At 40.9% G+C, this 22,780-nt stretch overlaps 1 protein-coding gene across 9 annotated transcripts in view; it reads left to right on the forward strand.

Annotated features, from left to right (window-relative positions):
• The window catches only part of MYO1B (myosin IB), a 201,848-nt gene that overhangs the window by 86,113 nt on the left and 92,955 nt on the right, over positions 1-22,780 (forward strand). For all 9 annotated transcript variants that reach the window (XM_055572964.1, XM_055572965.1, XM_055572961.1 and 6 more), the window contains one exon: positions 12,809-12,903. In XM_055572964.1, the coding sequence (XP_055428939.1) occupies positions 12,809-12,903 (95 nt within the window). The remainder of the gene's footprint in view (positions 1-12,808; positions 12,904-22,780) is intronic.

Raw genomic sequence — 22,780 nt, forward strand, 5'->3', positions numbered from 1 at the left:
CCAGGCAAGAATACTGGAGTGGGTTGCCATTTCCTTCTGCAAGGAATCTTCCCAACCCAGGGATCGAACCTGGGTCTCCTGCATTGCAGGCAGATTCTTTACCAGCTGAGCCACCAGGGAAGCCATAAGTTGGTTGAAATAGCTATTTTGCTAAAAAGCTTGGAAACAATTGTGTTGGGAGTTTGTTTAAATTATATTTACCCTAAGCAAAAAAGGCTATTTTTGTAAATAAATACCTGTGTCCTACTTTTATGAGAGTTGGATAATGAAAGGTTATTTGTTAGTATTCTTTTGTTAAAAGAGATGCTAAAAATACTTTGAGGGCTTATTGAATTTGCATTAAGAGCTCAGTTGTCTGGTTTTTTCCCTCTCAAATCAGGTGTGTTTTGTTAATTTCTGGATAGAGGAAATAACACAATTTCTTCTTGTTTTCTGTGTTCTCCCAGCCTCTGTCCTCGCGTATAGATGTGACATACCTGTCTTCTGTGACATACTTTACTCAGTAGAAGTTGTGTTCCCCACCCCCTCTTTTTTCTTTTTAGGGGATTGATCATGTTTCTTACCATCTCCCACACCTTTTTTTTTTTTTTAATGAGGAAATCTGTTCAGATCTATTTACAAGTCAATGGAAAACCGGGGAAGACAGGCCAGAATGCTTGCTTCTTGTGCTGTTTATTATTTTATCATATTCATTGAAAGGATATCCTGTGTAATGGTAGAAGTTAGATATAAAAAATATAGGCAATGTGGAGCTCTACACAGAACTCAGGATTCTGTGTAGAATGAACTTTTTATCGTTGTCCTTGTTTTCGATAGAATCTTTTTAAGAGTGGGAGTGGATTAGAAGGAGAAATAAGTGTGGTTCAACTGGAATTCCTCTTTTATGAATAGCATTATTCACCTTAATGTTCTTCTACACCTCTTTTTTGGCTGGATTTAATGTCTTTCCTGTTCGATTTTAAGCTGTTAAAAGACAGATTCTCTTCATCTTTATTCCCAGAACCCTCACAGTGAGTATGATGCCTCTCAGCTTGGGGGTGCCTGGGAACCTCACCCTTGTGGATGTTCTTGCTCTAACCTCCGCGTACTCTTCCATATTAGTTGTTAGGGGCCCTCGTTCAAGATAGAAGAAACCAACCACACTTCATTAATTTGCGAGATAAGGCCCTTCAGCAGCAAAGACTGATAAAGTGGAGTCAGCCTCTGTGCTTTTAACTGCTTGCCAAGTCCAAGCAGGATGTTGGCCCTGTGATGCTCTCCCCTGTGGCCTCTCATGCTCAGGACACCATTTGCAGAAGGAAGTCCTCAACAGCACAAGGGATTACTGCTAAGTTCCAAAGAGCAGCTTCTAGGGCCTGAAGGCAGATGTTTCCTCCTCAAGGCCTTCATATCTTAAGTCCAGTCCTTTTCCTTCCTGACATAATTTAGTCTTTTTAAACCTCTTACCTACTTCCTAATGTCTGTCTTCAGTACCTGGCTGTTGCAATTCACGTTTGTAAATGAGTTACCCCTTGGCTCAGTCCACCTTCACATCCCTCTCCAGGAGAAGGAAGGTGTTTGTTCTGTTGAGGGACACTCATCCAACTGACCCTGGGCTGAGTAGAACTGAGGAACTCCATCATAATTTTGACTATGGTTGGGCCCATGGGGATGGGAAAATGTGAGCATGCCTCAGAGCTTCTTCCATCGCAAGAGGATTGTAAATAAAATTCCTAAAATCTTTAACGACTACTCTTTAAGTGCTCTTTGCTGTTTGTTTTGGATTATATTGCATATCTAGCACATGAACTGGAGAAGGAAATGGCAACCCACTCCAGTGTTCTTGCCTGGAGAATCCCATGGACGGAGAAGCCTGGTAGGCTGCAGTCCATGGGGTGGCACAGAATCGGACACGACTGAAGTGACTTAGCAGCAGCAGCAGCATGTGAACTGGTGAATTAAAGACCTTTGTTTGTAAATTCTAATACTTAAGGAGAAGAATTTCTTGTCTAATTACACAGGGATTTCTGTTAGTCCTTAGAACGTTACAATACCTATGAATCATTTTATTCACACAAAACGTTCTAATGCTATGGATTTTGTCCCTTTAGTGGTTATGTTTGACTGTCCAGAAAGTATTTTTGAGTGACTCATTAAAAAATAATGAGAGACCTAGTGTACAATGAGGTTGACTCAGTCTATGAAAATTTGCAAAAATACTTTGTAGTCTGTTTTTTGAAAGCCAGTGTAATTCTAGAGAGGAAGAAGAACCTTTTGGTGTGCATTTGTTATGTCTTATTTTAAAACCTGACTTTTGAGCTTTATTTGATACCTTAACTGTGTCACTTCAGAACAGATGTCATTTTAAAATGATTCATCCCTGATGAGATTTCTGTTTTGTACCTAATAGAAACAAGCCTTTTAGGATATAAGAATGCATATGAACTTTAAAAAGTAAGTATTGATAAATATTTTTTAAAAAATGATAGAAGTTAATGAAGTTTCACCTTTAATCTGCCATATGTCATGCCATGACATAATAGCCTTCTTTTCATTGAGTTGCCAACTTGGGACCTCTTTGAGTTTAGATGAATAAAGAGAAAAGAAAGTGAAATGTACTTCTCTCTCTCTCTCTCTCTTTTTTTGACCAGTTGTTTTGGCATGGTATCAGTTCAGTTCAGTTCAGTCGCTCAGTCGTGTCCGACTCTTTGCGACCCCATGAATCGCAGCACGCCAGGCCTCCCTGTCCATCACCAACTCCCAGAGTTGACTCAGACTCACGTCCATCGAGTCAGTGATGCCATCCAGCCATCTCATCCTCTGTCGTCCCCTTCTCCTCCTGCCCCCAACCCCTCCCAGCATCAGAGTCTTTTCCAATGAGTCAACTCTTCGCATGAGGTGGCCAAAGTACTGGAGTTTCAGCTTTAGCATCATTCCTTCCAAAGAAATCCCAGGGCTGATCTCCTTCAGAATGGACTGGTTGGATCTCCTTGCAGTCCAAGGGATTCTCAAGAGTCTTCTCCAACACCACAGTTCAAAAGCATCAATTCTTCAGCGCTCAGCCTTCTTCAGAGTCCAACTCTCACATCCATACTTGACCACAGGAAAAACCATAGCCTTGACTAGACGGACCTTTGTTGGCAAAGTAATGTCTCTGCTTTTGAATATGCTATCTAGGTTGGTCATAACTTCCCTTCCAAGGAGTAAGCGTCTTTTAATTTCATGGCTGCAGTCACCATCTACAGTGATTTTGGAGCCCCAAAAAATAAAGCCTGACACTGTTTCTACTGTTTCTCCATCTATTTCCCATGAAGTGATGGAACCGGATGCCATGATCTTCATTTTCTGAATGTTGAGCTTTAAGCCAACTTTTTCACTCTCCTCTTTCACTTTCATCAAGAGGCGTTTTAGTTCCTCTTCACTTTCTGCCATGAGGGTGGTGTCATCTGCATATCTGAGGTTATTGATATTTCTCCCGGCAATCTTGATTCCAGCTTATGTTTCTTCCAGTCCAGCGTTTCTCAGGATGTACTCTGCATATAAGTTAAATAAGCAGGGTGATAATATACAGCCTTGACGTACTCCTTTTCCTATTTGGAACCAGTCTGTTGTTCCATGTCCAGTGCTAACTGTTGCTTCCTGACCTGCATACAAATTTCTCAAGAGGCAGGTCAGGTGGTCTGGTATTCCTATCTCTTTCAGAATTTTCCACAGTTTATTGTGATCTGCACAGTCAAAGGCTTTGGCATAGTCAATAAAGCAGAAATAGATGTTTTTCTGGAACTCTCTTGCTTTTTCCATGATGCAGCGGATGTTGGCAATTTGATCTCTGGTTCCTCTGCCTTTTCTAAAACCAGCTTGAACATCAGGAAGTTCATGGTTCACATATTGCTGAAGCCTGGCTTGGAGAATTTTGAGCATTACTTTACTAGCATGTGAGATGAGTGCAATTGTGCGGTAGTTTGAGCATTCTTTGGCGTTGCCTTTCTTTGGGATTGGAATGAAAACTGACCTTTTTCAGTCCTGTGGCCACTGCTGAGTTTCCCAAATTTGCTTGCATATTGAGTGCAGCACTTTCCCAGCATCATCTTTCAGGATTTGGAATAGCTGAACTGGAATTCCATCACCTCCACTAGCTTTGTTCATAGTGATGCTTTCTAAGGCCCACTTGACTTCACATTCCAGGATGTCTGGCTCTAGGTCAGTGATCACATCATCATGATTATCTGGGTCGTGAAGATCTTTTTTGTATGGTTCTTCAGTGTATTCTTGCCACCTCTTCTTAATATTCTCTGCTTCTGTTAGGTCCATACCATTTCTGTCCTTTATCGAGCCCATCTTTGCATGAAATGTTCCTTTGATATTTCTACTTTTCTTGAAGAGATCTCTAGTCTTTCCCATTCTGTGTTTTCCTCTATTTCTTTGCATTGATCACTTGCTATTCTTTGGAACTGTGCATTCAGATGCTTATATCTTTCCTTTGCTCCTTTGCTTTTCGCTTCTCTTCTTTTCACAGCTATTTGTAAGGCCTCCTCAGGCAGCCATTTTGCTTTTTTGCATTTCTTTTCCATGGGGATGGTCTTGATCCCTGTCTCCTGTACAATGTCACGAATCTCATTCCATAGTTCATCAGGCACTCTATCTATCAGATCTAGGCCCTTAAATCTATTTCTCACTTCCACTGTATAATCATAAGGAATTTGATTTAGGTCATACCTGAATATATATATATATATATTTTTTTTTCCATCTTACTTCCTTTTAGCCTATCCATGTCTTCGTATTTTAAGTTTGACTTCAATAGGAAGCATCAAATTGGGTTTTGTTTTTATATCCATTTTAACATACTCTGCCTTTTGATTGGAGTATTTTGTCCATTAACATTTAGTGTGATTATTGATGTGCTTGAATTTAGGTTTACCATTTAATAATATACTTTCTGTTTGTTCCCTGTTTTTCTTCTTGCCTTCTTTTGGATAATTTGAATTTGTTTTTAGAATTCCATTTTAATTCTTTTGTTATTTTATACCTCTTTGTGTTGTTATTTTGTGATTATTCATGGTATAATGTATATCCTGAAGTTTTCAAGATCCATACATAGTTAATGTTGTACTGCTTTATGTTAAATGCAGAAACCTTGCCATCATTTAGGTCCATTTATCATCCACCTCCCTCCAATTCTGTTCTTTTTTTCTTTCTCATTATCTTGCCTTTTTACTTCATAGTATACATATGTCCCCTTGGAGAAGGGAATGGCAACCCACTCCAGTATTCTTGCCTGGAGAACCTTGGACAGAGGAGCCTGGCAGGCTGCAGTCCATAGGGTCGCAAAGAGTCGGACACGATGGAAATAACTTAGCATGCACACATGCATACATATGCCCATTGCTGTTTATTTTGAAGGGAGGCTTACTTTTGTTCTGTCTTCTCTTGGATTGTTAGGAACGCTTACCAATGTTGTGGCTATGTAGGAATAAATGTATTTTTGTAAATATGTTAATTTACTGTGCTTTTTTTGCACACCTCGGAGATATTGTGGGTTCAGTTCCAGACTACCTTAGTAAAGTGACTATCTCAATAAAGCAAGTCACATAAATTTTTTTGGTTTTTTAGTATATATGATAGTTATGTATACCCTATACAGTAGTCTCATAGTAAAGTATGTAATAGTATTAAATCTTAAAAAATGTACATACATTAAATAAACTATATGAAACAAAAAGTTATAATAGTGACATCAAAGATCACAGATCACATGTCACCATAACAAACATGATAATAATGAAAAAGCTTGAGATATTGGGAGAATTATGAAAACATGGCATAGGACAAGAATGGAACAAAGCTTTCCAGGATAAAAAGTTATAGTTACTTGTAGCAAGTATAAAAACTTATTTTCCCTGAAGTTTTTCCTTAAAGTGTGGGATGAATGTGTCACAGAAGAGCATAACACTAATTTAACTCAGTGTTATTTTTCAAGCAAGTGAATGTTTCTGACCTAAGAATATGAGACAATTATAGATGTACAGGTATCTGCAATAGTATTTTACAAGAAAGGCCAGCATTGTGCTTCTCCTTCAGAGAAGGCAGTGGCACCCCACTCCAGTACTCTTGCCTGGAAAATCCCATGGACGGAGGAACCTGGAAGGCTGCAGTCCATCAGGTCGCTGAGGGTCAGACATGACTGAACAACTTCACTTTCACTTTTCACTTTCATGCATTGGAGGAGGAAATGGCAACCCACTCCAGTGTTCTTGCCTGGAGAATCCCAGGGACGGGAGAGCCTGGTCCTTAAAAGCCAGCAAATAAGCAAACAGACCTCAAGGATACTGTGCAAAATACACCACACATAATTCCCTTTCTTTCTTTCCTTCTCTTGCGTGACCTTGCCGTGGACCTTAGTCCTTAATCAGATTTAATATGAAGTTAGAAATTAGTGGTACACTTAGAGGTTAGGAGTTTTTTTAGAAAGCACTTTATATTTTTGTTGTTGTTGCTTAATTTTAAAAGCATGTTGTTTTTAGAGGTGAATCAGAGCTAGAAAGTGGAGAAATAGTTAAGTTTTTCAGGTCTCAATGTGGATGAGAATTTTGAGACAGAGTTGTTTTAAGAGGGTTAAATGCAGAAGCAGAATTTCCTTAGTGTGATTTGAAAGTATTCTAGGATTCAGGATTGAATGAAAGGAAGTACCATTTTGAGAGTTCTTGAAAAAAAAAGATGGAAACAGAAAGGTAGAAACAGTCATCTAAGTCTAGGAAAGTTTACTAAGACAAAATTTATTCTGTGTAACACTTTGGCTAGAGGAGATGACAAACTAGAAGTCTTCAGAATGGATTAGACTGCTTTAGAGAATGGTTCCTCAAGCGCCTCATTAGGAGAGCCAGAGGGACTGAGAAAAAGGGGTCTGCTTGGGAGAACATGGGTGGGCTTCCCTGGTGGGCTCAGCTGGTAAAGAATCCACCTGCAATGCAGGAGACCCCGGTTCAATCCCTGGGTTGGGAAGGTCTGCTGGAGAAGGGAACAGCTCCCCACTCCTGGAGAATTCCATGGACAGAGGAGTCTGGTGGGCTACAGTCCATGGGGTCACAAAGAGTCAGACGTGACTGAGCGACCTTCACTTCAGGAGAACATAAGCTTTAGGTGGTGGTGGGTGTATATTTGGTGTCACACCATCTTTTCTGCTCCCTGACATAGGTGAAGGAAACGTAGAAAGAAAATGATAGGGTGAGGAGCTTGGAGTTTTGGGCAGGGACGCCCTGATGCCCACAAAGCTGGACCACAGCAGAGATTCCCATTCTGAACAGAAATAAAATGGTGAAAGAATATAAATACTGGCTAGATAATTTTGAACATGCAACTCAATCTTCTGCTCTGACAGAACATGATAGATGAGCCCCAAATCTAGCTTCCAAAACCTATAAATGATAGAGACAACTGTTTGCAAATGTGCAGCAAACATGCTTGATGTTGATGGAAGGTTGACTCTCAATGAACAGCCGTTTAGCTGATCTGGAAATGAAGGGGGGACTTGCATTCAAACGTCAGGCTGTCGCTATTCTTAGAGCTCAAGTAGAGGACAGAAGAAATAGATGAAGCCCTGCTCTTAATGTGGTGCAATGAAGACCGTGTTTGCCCCTTCAGTTATCATCATTATAGTGCAGTAAACCATTCATTTTTGTGTGTGGTAAATCACAATGCTGACATGCTCACAAAATAATGTGAAGCATATGGGTCACAACTGTTTTTAAGTAAAAACTGCTCTAAAGATTTATTTAGGTTCCTTAATTATAGAGTGGTTGGGAAGACTGGCATGTGGTTTCAGTTTAGTTACAAATGTTGGCTGTGGTGATGGGTACGTGCTAACGTTGCCAGAGAGAGAGTAAGATTGAACATTGCCAGAGAGAGAGAGAGTACGGTTGGGAGGGGAGCTGGTGTCCTGGCCCCCCTGTGTTATTTTTTTTAAGTGAAGTCAAGATCTTGTGTTTATACGAAATAAGTCAGATGGCATTATGCTCTGCTTGAGGTGGGTGTGCTGGTATTCCGGGCCAGTTTTCCCAGTGTGTGAGTACTTTAATTGGTAAATGTTCATGGCAGTTTGAAATCATTGACTCTTCAGAAACCTGACAGAATAACCATCCCTTTTAGCCTTTATCTTAAAACATACTCCCCACTAGATGTATCAAGCCCAGGTTGGGGGACAGCGGTTAATGATTCTGTCTAGATAGACAAGAGGAAACGGAGTGTTCCACCTGGGTGTTTTGATGGGAAATAAACCCATGTCAGGGTCATTTGGTGATCTTCTGAGCCTGTGTGTGTGTGTACACATGCATATATGTGTGCAGTCACAATCACATGTGGTTAATCCTGTTAGAAGTAATTTTGCATCATTTAGGATCTAATGATGGTAGAATATATAAAGCTAACTTGCAGTACTAGGAGCCTGGGGAAAGGCCTGTGTTAATCCATGAAGAGGTCAGCAAATATATCAATATATGATTGGAAGAGTTCATTTGTATTTGGCGTAACATGCTTTCCTGTGTTTCTTGCCAGTGGTGAAGATGACATTGGCTTTGCTGAACTATTGTCTAGAGGTGGGAGGGATGGGAGGGAGGAGGGGGCTAATAAGAAATCCAAGTAAAGCTTTCCTTCCCTGTCTGAAGGCGACAGGAGATACGAGTTTCCTGCTTCATGGAGCTCAGTCCGTTAGGGGCTTTGTCAAAACTTGGAGAAGGTCCACTCATTCATGCATTCATATTTTGGTATAGACAATGTCTTATGTTTATAGCTCTGTGGAATGCACGAAAATTAATTACACAGAAAGGCTGTGCCCCCAGGAGCTTACACTCTGGTAAGGGATAAGAAGATGTCTGCATAACTAATTATAATACAGAAAGATATTAGACATTTTTTGAGGACTTAGTCACTTTTAAGGTGCTTTCATACAGTTTGATTTAATTTTCTGAGCTAAAGTACAGGGCTACATTTCTTTATTTTGTACCTGGAGAAATCAAAGTTCAGCCAAGGTGAGTGACTTGGTCCAGGTCCTGTAGGTGGTAAGTTGTGGGTCTGGGGCCCATAGAATCCTGTCCATCCAGGATGCCCTCTGCCTCCACATTCACTGTTTTTTCCACTGTCCCAGGTTGCAGTGGGGCTTCCCAGGTGCCTCAGTGGTAAAGAATCCACCTACTAATGCAGGAGACAAGGGTTCCATCCCTGGGTTGGGAAGATCCCCTGGAGAAGGAAATGGCTATCCACCCCAGTATTCTTGCCTGGGAATCCCCTGGACAGAGGAGCCTGGCAGGCTACCGGCATAGGGTCACAAAGAGTTGGACACGACTTTGTAATTAAACAACAACAACAACAGTATGTAATCACACAGAGGGTCTTCCTTGCTTCTCACTTGGGAAATCAGGGAACGCTGGACAAGGATGAGGCCACTGAGCATCCTTGGGGGTGAGCAGGACACTGCTTATTCAGGGGATGGCTGAAGGGGTTTGAGAGTGAGGGAGGGAGGGCTGCTGGATGGAAAGAGATCAGTGTACATTGTTCACATAAGATTCAGCTCCTGGCAGATTGAAGGAGTTCAGTGCATTGTCAATATTAATGGCTGCACACACTTTTCTGAAGAAAAGCCCAAGTCTGTGATTGAAAGGCTGAATTGACACCCTTCCAAGTGTCCCAGCCTTTCACTGGGCTCCTTGCCTCAGATGGATCTCTCTTAGTGTACTCTTGTGGCCCTGTGATCTGTCCAGAACACAGAGGTGGTGTGTGCCAGTGGTCAAGAGCAGGGCTCAGTTTGGGCTCCACTGCATCATACTGCCAGTGTGACCTTGACATGTTCTGTCTTCACTTTGTGCCATGATTTCATCATCTGAAAATAGGATTAGTAATAATATATTCTAGTTGAGCTATTTCAAATCCTGGAAGATGATGCTGTGAAAGTGCTGCACTCAATATGCCAGCAAATTTGGGAAACTCAGCAGTGGCCACAGGACTGGAAAAGGTCAGTTTTCATTCCAATCCCAAAGAAAGGCAATGCCAAAGAATGCTCAAACTGCCACACAATTGTACTCATCTCACACGCTAGTAAAGTAATGCTCAAAATTCCCCAAGCCAGGCTTCAGCAATACATGAACCGTGAACTTCCAGATGTTTAAGCTGGTTTTAGAAAAGGCAGAGGAACCAGAGATCAAATTGCCAACATCCGTTGGATCATGGAAAAAGCAAGAGAGTTCCAGAAAAACATCTATTTCTGCTTTATTGACTATGCCAAAGCCTTGGACTGTGTGGATCACAATAAACTGTGGAAAATTCTGAAAGAGATAGGAATACCAGAGCACCTGACCTGCCTCTTGAGAAACCTATATGCAGGTCAGGAAGCAACAGTTAGATCTAGACATGGAAAAACAGACTGGTTCCAAATAGGAAAAGGAATACATCAAGGCTGTATATGGTCACCCTGCTTATATAACTTATATGCAGAGTACATCATGAGAAACGCTGGGCTGGAAGAAGCACAAGCTGGAATCAAGATTGCCAGGAGAAATATCAATAACCTCAGATATGCAGATGACACCACCCTTATGGCAGAAAGTGAAGAGGAACTAAAAAGCCTCTTGATGAAAGTGAAAGAGGAGTGTGAAAAAGTTGGCTTAAAGTTCAACATTCAGAAAACGAAGATCATGGCATCTGGTCCCATCACTTCATGGCAGATAGATGGGGAAACAGTGGAAACAGTGTCAGGCTTTATTTTGGGGGGCTCCAAAATCACTGCAGATGGTGACTGCAGCCATGAAATTAAAAGACTCTTACTCCTTGGAAGGAAAGTTATGACCAACCTCGACAGCATATTCAAAAGCAGAGACATAACTTTGCCAACAAAGGTCCGTCTAGTTAAGGCTATGGTTTTTCCTGTGGTCATGTATGGATGTGAGAGTTGGACTGTGAAGAAAGCTGAGCATTGAAGAATTGATGCTTCTGAACTGTGGTGTTGGAGAAGACTCTTGAGAATCCCTTGGACTGCAAGGAGATTCAACCAGTCCATTCTAAAGGAGATCAGTCCTGGGTGTTCTTTGGAAGGACTGATGCTAAAGCTGAAACTCCAATACTTTGGGCACCTCATGCGAAGAGTTGACTCACTGGAAAAGACTCTGATGCTGGGAGGGGTTGGGGGCAGGAGGAGAAGGGGACGACAGAGGATGAGATGGCTGGATGGCATCACCGACTCGATGGACATGAGTTTGAGGAAACTCTGGGAGTTGGTCATGAACAGGGAGGCCTGGCGTGCTGCAATTCATGGGGTCGCAAAGAGTCGAACACAACTGAGCGACTGAACTGAACTAAACTGAATAATATATTCATAGTGGTTTCATTGTGAGACTTAGAATCCTTAAATGCGAAGGGCCTGGGGCCCATGCTGGTGCAGGGTAAATGTTGGTGTTTTAGCTCCAATTACTCTCTGGTTACTATCTGGTCCTGCCCCTCTTCTGCTTACAGTCCCCTTGGGTGGCTCCATTCTCCTGATCTGGAGTCTGCTCATCTCTCTGGGCTTCCTTGGTGGCTCAGATGGTAAAGCATTTGCCTGCAAGGTGGGAGACCTGGATTCAATCCCTGGGTCAGGAAGATCCTCTGGAGAAGGAAATGGCAACCCACTCCAGTACTCTTGCCTGGAAAATTCCATGGATGGAAGAGCCTGGTAGGCTACAGTCCATGGGACATGACTGAGCAACTTCACTTCATCTCTCTAGTGCATTTCTCCTCAGGCCTTGCCTTTCAGCAACATGCAACTGCTCATACCCCTTAGCCCACCTCTAGGATATTTTGGCCTTTGTTTTTGCCTCAAAGCCCTTTGTCTTGCTCATTAATTCTTTAGGACTGTTTTTTCCACCCCTTAAGATACTCCAGCTCCAATCCTCACCCTACTGAGGGCCCTGTCTGGTTCTGCAATGTTTTGCATATATCTTTTTCCTTGCACTTATCTATTCTCTATTTGTATCTCTCCTCTACTTTTGGCTGAAAACTCATCAGAGAAGGGCTGAATCTTAATTATCTTTGCATTCCTAGCATGTTCTTCACATTAGGTAGACTCAAAATAAATGAATTAGAAGAGCAGCTTTACCTATTTTAAGACAACATCATATTGTCAAAATTATTCTTCAGTTAGCTAGAGGGGGTCAGAATTTACCTTGTTAGTTGATTTTGCAGAGGGGAAGGTCTACATGAGAGCTTACTGGATAGGGGGCCCTTTGTCATCATGGAGCCCAAGACTGGGCAAGAACCATGGCAACCTACAGGACCACCTGCCATTGGTGGATCTCATAGTTTCAACCATTTTCTTTGTGAAGGTGGTAGTTCTGTTTTTAGTTTTGCGATGGTAGTATCAGCTATTTAATATTTGATAACATTTTCTAACATTTGAAAAACTTTTTTCTCAGTGTTTTGAGACTCCAGTGTATCATCCTGGAAATACCAACATTATCCAGTTGTGGACATGTGTTGTAAATTTTTTTCTTGGTTCTCTTAGTTGCCCAGATTTTAATAAAGTAAGCTGTAAATATAGTATGTGGGTTAAATAAAGCATATCTTTATGGTGTACAGTACATCAATACCATTTTAGTTAATAGGGAATGCATAGGAGAAGATAACTTGGGCCACAAAGAATAAATAACTTTATTTATTTACTTGAAGAAATTGAAGAAAAACAATGTGATATTTCTGTTTTCTATCTGAAACATATCAGTGGCCCTTAAAGAGCCTGTTATATCTGGTAAACGAATAATAATGAGCTGAATTGTAAGGACTTTTTTTTTTTTTCCATTATCCCCTGCAGCTTTGCCCTGTCAGATGAAGCATACAGATCCCTAAGAGATCAAGATAAAGACCAGTGTATTCTGATTACTGGGGAAAGCGGAGCAGGAAAAACAGGTAAGGTCACTACCTGACAACTTCCTTTCTTCTCTAAGAAGGTGAACCGTGGACGGGATGGTGTCAGCAAAGTGGGCTCATTAGCATGAAGCTTACAGGGCTTCTTTGCAGGAAGGCCAGTTGTTAAGATCCTGGAGTGTTTTCCAGGAAGAACTTGCCTCATCTCTCACGTGAAGGAACAGGCACCTATCAAAAGGGGTTCCAGCCAATGCGGGAGTCAATTCCTGGATTCCAGACCTCTAGTGTAGTTTCTGAGTACTTCAGGGTCTTTGACCTTTCCTCCAAGACACCAGAATCTGTAAAGTCTTACCTCTTCCCTAAGGAATAATTATTTGAGTTTAGGGAGACCACAACCGCAAGCTTACCTCTGCTTAAATGTGAGGGAAGGCCCCAAGAAATGCTGGATTTCACTCCAGAGAAGCCTTCCTCTGGGTCTTCCCTGGTGCCCCAGTGGCTAAGACTCTAAGCTCCAGTGCAGGAGGCCCAGGTTCGCTCCCTGGTCAGGGAACTTGATCCCACGTGTCACAACTAAAGATCCCATATGGCGCAACTAAGACCCAGTGCAGCCAAATAAAAAATAATACTAGTAAATATTAAAAAACTATTTGAAAAAAAGATAAGTCTTCCTCTGAAGCCTGAAGAATTGAGATTTCTGTATGTATTTTTAGACAGGTTGGCAACCTCCCCATAAAACAACCCCTCAAATGGAGGGATTATGCTTTGTTTCTCGTGCTTTTAATAAAAACGATTTGTGTCATTGATGGTCTTGAGTGAGAATGTGCTTTTACAGGTGGTGCCCAGCTACCTGGAAAAGGTTCAGAAGAGCTGCGCTGTCTGAGTCAGTCAGACTTGGACAGGTTAGGACTGCTTTTGTCAGTGGGTTTCTTTGATGGAACTGATGAGTCCATGAAAGAGGAGGATGATATTTTCATAACTGTTTCATCTCTAAGATGTTCTTGTTTTATAGATAAGACTCTTTTAATTGGTAATTTTTACTTGTTTGCCAGAGTGGGATTTAAATGTTTCCACTTTGCTTGGCTAATTAGTTATCAGATTAATAACTTTGATTTCCTGAAGATCAAAAGAAGAAAATCCCCCGTGGATGTTTCAGTCACCTGACTGCATCCATTCTGTTCATCAGCCCTTAGTTAGATCTGTGCTTTCATGAGGAGTGCCTCTTCCCTATTCCCTAGAGTAGCTGAAGAAAGAACGATTAGATCAGTGTGTCCAGCTCCCTTCCTAGAGCCTTTGAACACACAGTGCGCTGTTTCTTTTGGTTGTGCGGGTTCTAGGCTCTGGGTGGACAGAAATGGAGGGGGAAAGTCCAGCATGTGAGAATCTTAGGTAACAGAGAGCATAGTCTCATATAGACCATCTACTGTAGGGTCCTCCCAGCAACAGCAGAGTCTGTTAGAAGGCTCACCATTCTGTATGGTGGCCTATGGGCTTTGTCACAGAGGTTTGGCTAACAAAGTTCTTCCTTACCTAGAGATGAATTCTGCCTCTTTGTATTCCTCTTTACTCAGTAGACTGGAACCTTACCAAGTAAGTCTGCTTGCTCTTCTGCAGGACAGTCGCTTAATTATTTGAAGTCATCTGTATTATCAGTTAAGAGAGTGTCACAGTGAGTCTCAGATTATGCAGTTGCCTCCTAAACTGTATATGCCAGTCAGTTCCTCTTACCCGGTCTCCCAGCTTACACATCCAGTACCTGCTTGTCATGTCTAAGTGAGTCTCTAAGAGACATCTCAGACTAAGCATGCCTCAAACTGAACTCTTGATTTCATCCTCCTACCCAAACTTCCTGATCTCAATAAATGGGACCACCTGTCAACCTAGTTTCTCAAGCTAGAGATGTTAAAGTCACCCTTGATGTTTTCTTTTCCTGTATCGTCCACATGAATTCCATTTTCTATCAGCCCTACCTCTAAAATACATCTCATGCCAAACTCTTTCTTCCTTTTCTTTGTGTCCACCTGGAGACTCTAGTTAGAGCAAGCCACCGATCCTTTTTTCCTTTGAGGACTGTTTGTAGCAATATCTAACAGGTCTCTTTCCCCCTTATGCTTGCCTGCAGAAAGATACCAGAATGATCTGTAAAACTGAAAACTGGATTAAAGCCTTGGCCTGTTTAATTTTTTTCTTTTTTTTTGAGTTACCTTCTTTTGTGTCTATGTGGTGAGAACTTTTAAGATCTACTCTCTTAGCAACTTGTAAGAATACAATACAGTGTTAACTCTAGACCCTATGCTATACATTAGATTCCTAGCACTTCATCTTATAACTGAAAGTGTGTACCTTTTGACCACATGTCTTCATTTCCCCTTTCTCCCCCAAACCAACAATCTACTCTTTGATTCTATGAGGTTTTTTTTTTTTTAAGATTCCATGTATAAGCAAGATCATACAGTATTTGTCTTTCTCTGTCTGACTTACTTCAGTGAGTATAATGCCTTCACAGTTCATCCATGTTGTCACAAGGGGCAGGATTTCCTCCCTTTTTTTTTAGCTGAACAATATTCAATTGTATATATACAACACATTTTCTTTATTCATTCATCCATAGACAGACACTTACTTTGTTTCCATGTATTGACTATTGTAAATAATGCTTCAAGGAACATGGGAGTGCAGATATCTCTTCAACCTAGTAATTTTATTTACTTCGGATATATACCCAGAAGTGGTTTTGCTGAATCATACGGTAGTCCTGTTTTTTTTTTTTAATTTTTCAGGAACCTCCATACTATTTTCCATAGTGGCTGTACCAATTTACATTCCCACCAATAGTGGCACAAGGATTCCCTTTTCTCCACATCCTCTCCAACACTTAGGTTTTGTGTGTATGTGTTTGTTTTATACATATATTAGCTATTCTGATAGGTGTGAGGTGATACCTCATTGTGGTTTTGATTTGAATTTCTCTGGTGATTGATGGTGTTGAGTATCTTTTCATATGCCTGTTGACCCTCTGTATGTCTTTGGGAAAATGTCTATTCAGGTCTTCTACTCACTTTTTAATCAGATTATTTAGGTTTTTTGAGGGATTAAGTTGTATGAACTGTTTATGTATTTTGGATATTAACCCCTAATTGGTCATATTATTTACAGATATTTTCTCCCATTTAGTATGTTGCCTTCCATTTTGTTAATCATTTCTTTTGCTGTGCAGAAGCTTTTTGGTCTGATGTAATCCCATTTGTTTATTTTTGCTTATGTTGTTTGTGCTTTGTGTGTCATATCCAAAAAATCATTGCCAAGACCAGTGTCTAATAAGAGTTTTCTCCTTTGTTTCCTTTTAGATGTTTCACAGTTGCAGGTCTTGCACTTAAATTTTCAATTCCAGTTTGAGTTAATTTTTGTGAGTGGTAATTAAGTTTTGTCCGTTTCATTCTACTTCATGTCACATGCTTTTTCCAGATTTGTTGAGATGATCACATGATCTTAACCTTTTATTCTATTCGCTGTGTTACATGTATTAACTGTGAGGTATTGTGTGTATTGATTTGCATATGTTGGATCATCCTTGCGTTCCAAGGACAAAGCCCACTTGATCATTGTGTATGAACCTGTTGAATTCAGTTTGCTAGTATTTTACTGAGGATTTGACATTTACATTTATCAAGGATATTGACCTGTAGTTTTCTTTCCTTGTAGTATCCTTATCTGACTTTGGTATCAGGGTAATGTTGGCCTGCTAAAATGAGTTTGGAAGTGTTACCTCTTCTTTGTTTTACAAGAGTTTGAGACAGTTCTGGTGTTTTTATTTTGGGGTTTTTGATTACTGATTCACTCTCCCTAATAGTAATTGGTCTCTTCAGATTTTCTAGTCATAATTCTAGAAACTTGTCCATTTCTTCTAGTTGTCTAATTTGTTGGCATATGACTGTCCAGAGTAGTCTCTTATGATCCTTTATTTTTGTGGTATTTGTTGATACCTCTTTCATTTATAATTTTATTTATTTGAACTCTCTTTTTTTCCTTGGTTAGTCTAGATAAAGTTTTGCCAATTTGGTTTATTTTTTTGAAGAACCAACTCAATTTTCTGTTGCTTTCCTGTTCTCTATTTTATTTATGCTCTAATCTTTATTGTTTCCTCAAAAAACTGTATCTTCTGCTAAGGTTGGGCTTAGTTCTTACTTTTCTACTTTTTTGAGGTGTAATATTAGGTTGTTTATTTGAGATATTTCTTTACTCTTGATGTATGCATTTATAGCTATAAAATTTCCTCTTGGAACTACTTTTGCTGTATCTCATCAGTTTTAGTGTATTTTTCCATTTTTGTTGCCTCAAGGTATTTTTTTAATATAAAGTTTTCATTGCACGAAATAGTTTTTATTGCGCTAAAATATAAGCCTAACCCAGAAGATTCTGCTTGACCTAGCCCCTACCTGCTTCTGTATCTTCCCCTCATTGTTTCCCCTACCCCAATGGCAGCTCACGTTACTATTCATTGAAGGGTTTGCTTTTCGCTGTGTGTTGTCAGTATATATTGTAAATAGTCATTATATTGAGTTTCCCACCCTTTTTTAGATCATTCATTTGAACTCTGGGTATGGGCTCTTACCTCTGTTCACTCAGAAATTTGTGAAATCTTTCACTATTTAGGATTCCTTCTTCCCAGTAAGAACTTTAGGAGGAATTGATATCTTGGGAGAAAGTTTTTGCTCTTTCACTGCCACTAACCTTTCTTTCATTGTGAAACAGAATTTAATTCTTAAAAGCAGTACCACTTGTTTGTTTCCAGGTTGGGCAGTGAAAGTGGTGGCAAGGCCAGTTAAAAGCTGCGTCCCTTGACAGAGTCATTGGTGGTGATGATGTCTCATGTCACCTATCCCCACCCCAGTCATTTTGATGGTATCTACCAGCCTATTCATTTCACATTTGTTTCCTTTTTAAGGCATAAAGGAGGAAGAGATGAAAATATTCCTAAGCCTATTAATTTTCTTTTAGATTTTTACTCATTCTTCATCATGTTTTTATAATTTTTTGAGTATCTGATTATTTCAGTTTGTTACTACGTGAGTCATCAGAAGTGGATTGTGGTCACTGGTTTGACTGGCGTGGGCCAGCTCTTCATCTCCTCTGGAACATATATCCCCTCATGAGCCATGTTAGTATATGACCTCCTCCTTCTCAGAGAGTTGTAAACCACCTGCTTCCTCCTGGTGCAGAATTCTGTTTCCTGGTTGGGCTTGTGTCCCTTCCTTATTGAGAGAGGGAGTAGAGGTTGCTGTTACTGTTTCATGGGGTGGACATTCATTCTTTCTGTGAAAAACAGAAACACCTTATTCCTCTAGTGGAAATCTAGTGGCACATCGAGTTCATTCTTCTTTTCTATATTTTTCTCTTCTCTTGACATTTTTCTACTTGATAACTTGTCCTCTTGGTTTCAGTGTCCCATTCACTGCTTGAGATCTTATCGTCTTCCCTAGATTTAGTCCTTCTCGCACTCCTTTACCCTCTCATAAGCTGAAGAATGGACACCTGCTTCACAGGGTCATTGCCACCTCCTCTGCTGGAAAGCTTTGTTTACAGGCGCTGCTTCCCGTGGGAGGTTGAAGGAGGGTACCACCTTTAGTCATATTGTCAAACCTTCCACTGGGAAGCACCAGCTTCTTCACTCGCCCAAACTGTTGCTGATCAATAAATACCAGAAGAAATCGAAGAAGACATAGAAAGGTTCCCAACTTACAGTTTTAGTTTCAACAGACAAGGTACCAGATTGCTGCAAAAACTTCTCTCAAAGTCTGTTCTCATGTGTAGACAGACCAATAGCTGTTCGTGGACAGATCAGCTTTTGAGTAGTGCTGGTCCTTGAACCATACTTTGAGTAGCGCTGTCCAAAAGTCACTTGGAACATTTGTGTTGTTTTTGAGCTACTGTGCTTCCTAGATCTGGTGAGGCTTCACTTATCCATCACATTGAACTCCTGGTGCTGGGTGGTGGGCACTATTCCTAAGAGCTCTGTTTGTAAAGATCCACTCAGCTATACTCTTTGGTGACTGCTTAGCCCTTCCTTTCACTTATAGATTCCAAAAGCGTCTCCTGCCTCTCCATCTCCATAGAGACAGTTAGTGTTTTACTTACTTATTCCCATCTTTTTCCACTTTTCTTTCCTTTTGAAAGTAGTGACACAGAAATTGTTTCAAATTGCATTAAGGTTTTGATTGTCATTAGGTTATAGTTTTGAGTAAAGGTTGAAATGATGGAAAATAATACAGGGATTGTAGCACAGTGTGTGAGGCTTTTCTAGAGGGGGTTTAATCTCAGTTTTGTGGGGAAGAGGAATGCCAGGCCATTTTTTGAATGTCACGTTATCTTATTCACCAAAATTTTTTTGAGTACATGTAGTTATTAGCATTTTTATATCACCTAATGAATGAAAGAAGAAGAGAGCTAACATTTATTGAGGGCCTGGAATGTGCTCTGTACTTATACAGTATCTCTTTTCAGTGAGAGTTTTTACTTAATAGCATATACAGAACCATCATGCAGTATCAGAGGGCTCATTTTATAAGAAGTAATTAACTTAATGAGGTTGTAAACCTCTCTTGGCAGATGATGATGTTATTGGTCTTAAACATTGGAGACACTCTTACACTGTAGGGTCGTATAATGAGAGCTCCCAGGGAGAGGTGTAAACTCTGAATCCTTTGGGGTCCTATTTAATTCATTACTGCTGTGCTAAATAAAAAATTCATCATGCCTCATAAAAGTGCCCAACTATTTCTAGGCAGTGAACTCACAATCCACTATCAGGAATACAAATAGTTTGTGGAGAGCCATTCAAGCACTGATGGGGGCAGGGAGGCAGAACATGAGGGAACCATCATAACTGCATTTTTCCAAGGACATCAGAGTAAACTGTGGGCCTGAGAAGATGATCCTGATATAAGAAAGCTTTATAAATTATTTGGCTTCTAATTTTACAGTTACATCAGTTTCTAGGAACTCTGCAGTCATCTGCTACAAGAGTTGTGAAGCCTGCCCTGCTCGTTAAGACCCTTGGTTCTGAACCCCAGATGACCTTGCACTGCTTTGTATCTGTGATAGTTTTCTGACTTGGTCGCAACAGAGACTGACTTTTTGTAGCCTAAACATCCACGAGCGTTTTACAATGCTGACTATCTCCACATGGACACAAAAGAGCTACGCAAGCTCAAGGCCAAAATGCCCTGAGCTAGGTTTTCTTTCTTCCTCATGTGAGCGGGGTCTTTCATGACTCGTGTGTTTTATATGAATTATCAGAGATTTTGTGGCCAACTTGCAGAGGCAAAGCAGCTTCTTTTTAATTGTGTTTCAGTACAGACATTTCCAGTCACGATTCCTCTTGGAGCAGAGGCAGTGTTTTTCATTGCAAGACCCTTGCTTTTGATTGGGGCAGTTCACAGCTGCCTGTCTGGCCAGTTTGGATGTGCTGCAGCTGGGTTATTTTGTAGCACTGCAGACTCGGCTACTAAAAAGGCTGTTCTTCTATGTTGCAGAGTCCTTGTTTCACTGTTTACAAACATGGCTTGCTTGATTTAGGCAGTCATACTCTTTCGGTCGCTGAACTACCAGACCTGTTCAGTCCCTAGAAAACCCTGGGTGCTTTAGCCAAGGAAATAGAGAGGTGTGTAAGTAGATAAATGTATCAGTATTGGGTGTATAAGTGTATGGATATCTCTATGCTATGTGACATATGTAACAGGGTTTATATGATGTGTATGTGACATACGATGATACTTATATTGGGTTCCATAAGATGTTATTGAAAAAAAACAAATGAATTTTTTTGGCCAACCTAGCTATCTGTTAATGCATGCTTGGGTACTTGTTAACTCCTGGATAAATTTATTAGTTCTGAAAAAAAAAGATCCTCAGAATAAGCCTTGCTTATGTTCATACCTTTCTTCCCTGACACAGTGACTGAATCCATGTGGAGCCTGCTCATTTACATGTATGGGTCTTCCCTTGTAGTTCAGTTCAGTTCAGTTGCTCAGTTGTGTCCGACTCTTTGCAACCCCATGAACCGCAGCACGCCAGGCCTGCCTGTCCATCACCAACACCCGGAGTCCACCCAAACCCGTGTCCATTGAGTCGGTGATGCCACCCAACCATCTCATCCTCTGTCATCCCCTTCTCCTCCTGCCCTCAGTCTTTCCCAGAATCGGGGTCTTTTCCAATGAATCAGCTCTTCGCATGAGGTGGCCAAAGTATTGGAGTTTCAGCTTCAACATCAGTCCTTCCAATGAACACCCAGGACCGATCTCCTTTAGGATGGACTGGTTGGATCTCCTTGCAGTCCAAGGGAATCTCAAAAGTTTTCTCCAACAGCACAGTTCAAAAGCATCAATTCTTCACACTCAGCTTTCTTTGTAGTCCAACTCTCACATCCACACATGACCATTGGAAAAACCATAGCCTTGACTAGACGGACCTTTGTTGATGAAGTGATGTCTCTGCTTTTTAATATGCTCTCTAGGTTGGTCTTAACTTTCCTTCCAAGGAGTAAGTGTCTTTTAATTTCATGGCTGCAGTCACCATCTGCAGTGATTTTGGAGCCCAGAAAAATAAAGTCAGCTACTGTTTCCACTGTTTCCCTATCTATTTGCCATGAAGTGATGGGACCGGATGCCATGAACTTAGTTTTCTGAATGTTGAGCTTTAAGCCAACTTTTTCACTCTCCTCTTTCATTTTCATCAAGAGGCCCTTTAGTTCTTCTTCACTTTCTGCCATAAGGGTGGTGTCATCTGCATACCTGAGGTTATTGATATTTTTCCTGGCAATCTTGATTCCAGCTTGTGTTTCTTCCAGTCCAGCGTTTCTCATGATGTACTCTGCATATAAGTTAAATAAACAGGGTGATAATATACAGCCTTGACAAACTCCTTTTCCTATTTGGAACCAGTCTGTTGTTCCATATCCAGTTCTAACTGTTGCTTCCTGACCTGCATACTGATTTCTCAAGAGGCAGATCAGGTGGTCTGGTATTCCCATCTCTTTCAGAATTTTCCACAGTTTATTGTGATCCACACAGTCAAAAGCTTTGGCATAGTCAATAAAGCAGAAATAGATGTTTTTCTGGAACTCTCTTGTTTTTTCATGATCCATCGGATATTGACAAATTGATCTCTGGTTCCTCTGCCTTTTCTAAAACCAGCTTGAACATCAGGAAGTTCACGGTTCACATATTGCTGAAGCCTGGCTTGGAGAATTTTGAGCATTACTTAACTAGCGTGTGATGAGTGCAATTGTGTAGTAGTTTGAGCATTCTTTGGCATTGCCTTTCTTTGGGATTGAATTGTAGATCAGTTGGTCAAAGAATCTACCTGCAATTCAGGAGACCCAGGTTCAGTTCCTGGGTCAGGAAGATCCTCTGGAGAAGGAAATGGCAACCCACTCCAGTATTCTTGCCTGGAGAATCCCATGGCCAGAGGAGCCTTGCAGGCTACAGTCCATGGGGTCACAAGAGTTGGACATGACTTAGCGACTAAACTACCACCACCACCAGTAAACTACCACCACCACCAGTGTTCTTGCCTGAAGAATCCCATGGACAGGGGGGCCTCATAGGCTATAGTACATGGAGTTGCAAAGAGTTGGATGTGACTGAGTGACTAATACTATAATGAGATTCCCATCCTTTTGTCGTCATGGTTGCAAATCTCATTGTTTTCTGTTTATCAAGCACCTATAGCTATTTTGCAATGTTTTCTTACATAAAAATGTTATTATATATGAATTTATATGATTACCTATTGGGCTTCCCAGGTGGCTCAGTGGTAAAGAATCTGCCTGCCGTTGCAGGAGCCGCAGGAGACATGCGTTAGATCAGATCCCTGGGTCAGAAAGAGCCTCTGGGGGAAGAAATGGCCAACCCACTCTCAAATC

Source organism: Bubalus kerabau, chromosome 3 (assembly GCF_029407905.1).
Source record: "Bubalus kerabau isolate K-KA32 ecotype Philippines breed swamp buffalo chromosome 3, PCC_UOA_SB_1v2, whole genome shotgun sequence".
NCBI lineage: Eukaryota > Metazoa > Chordata > Mammalia > Artiodactyla > Bovidae > Bubalus > Bubalus kerabau.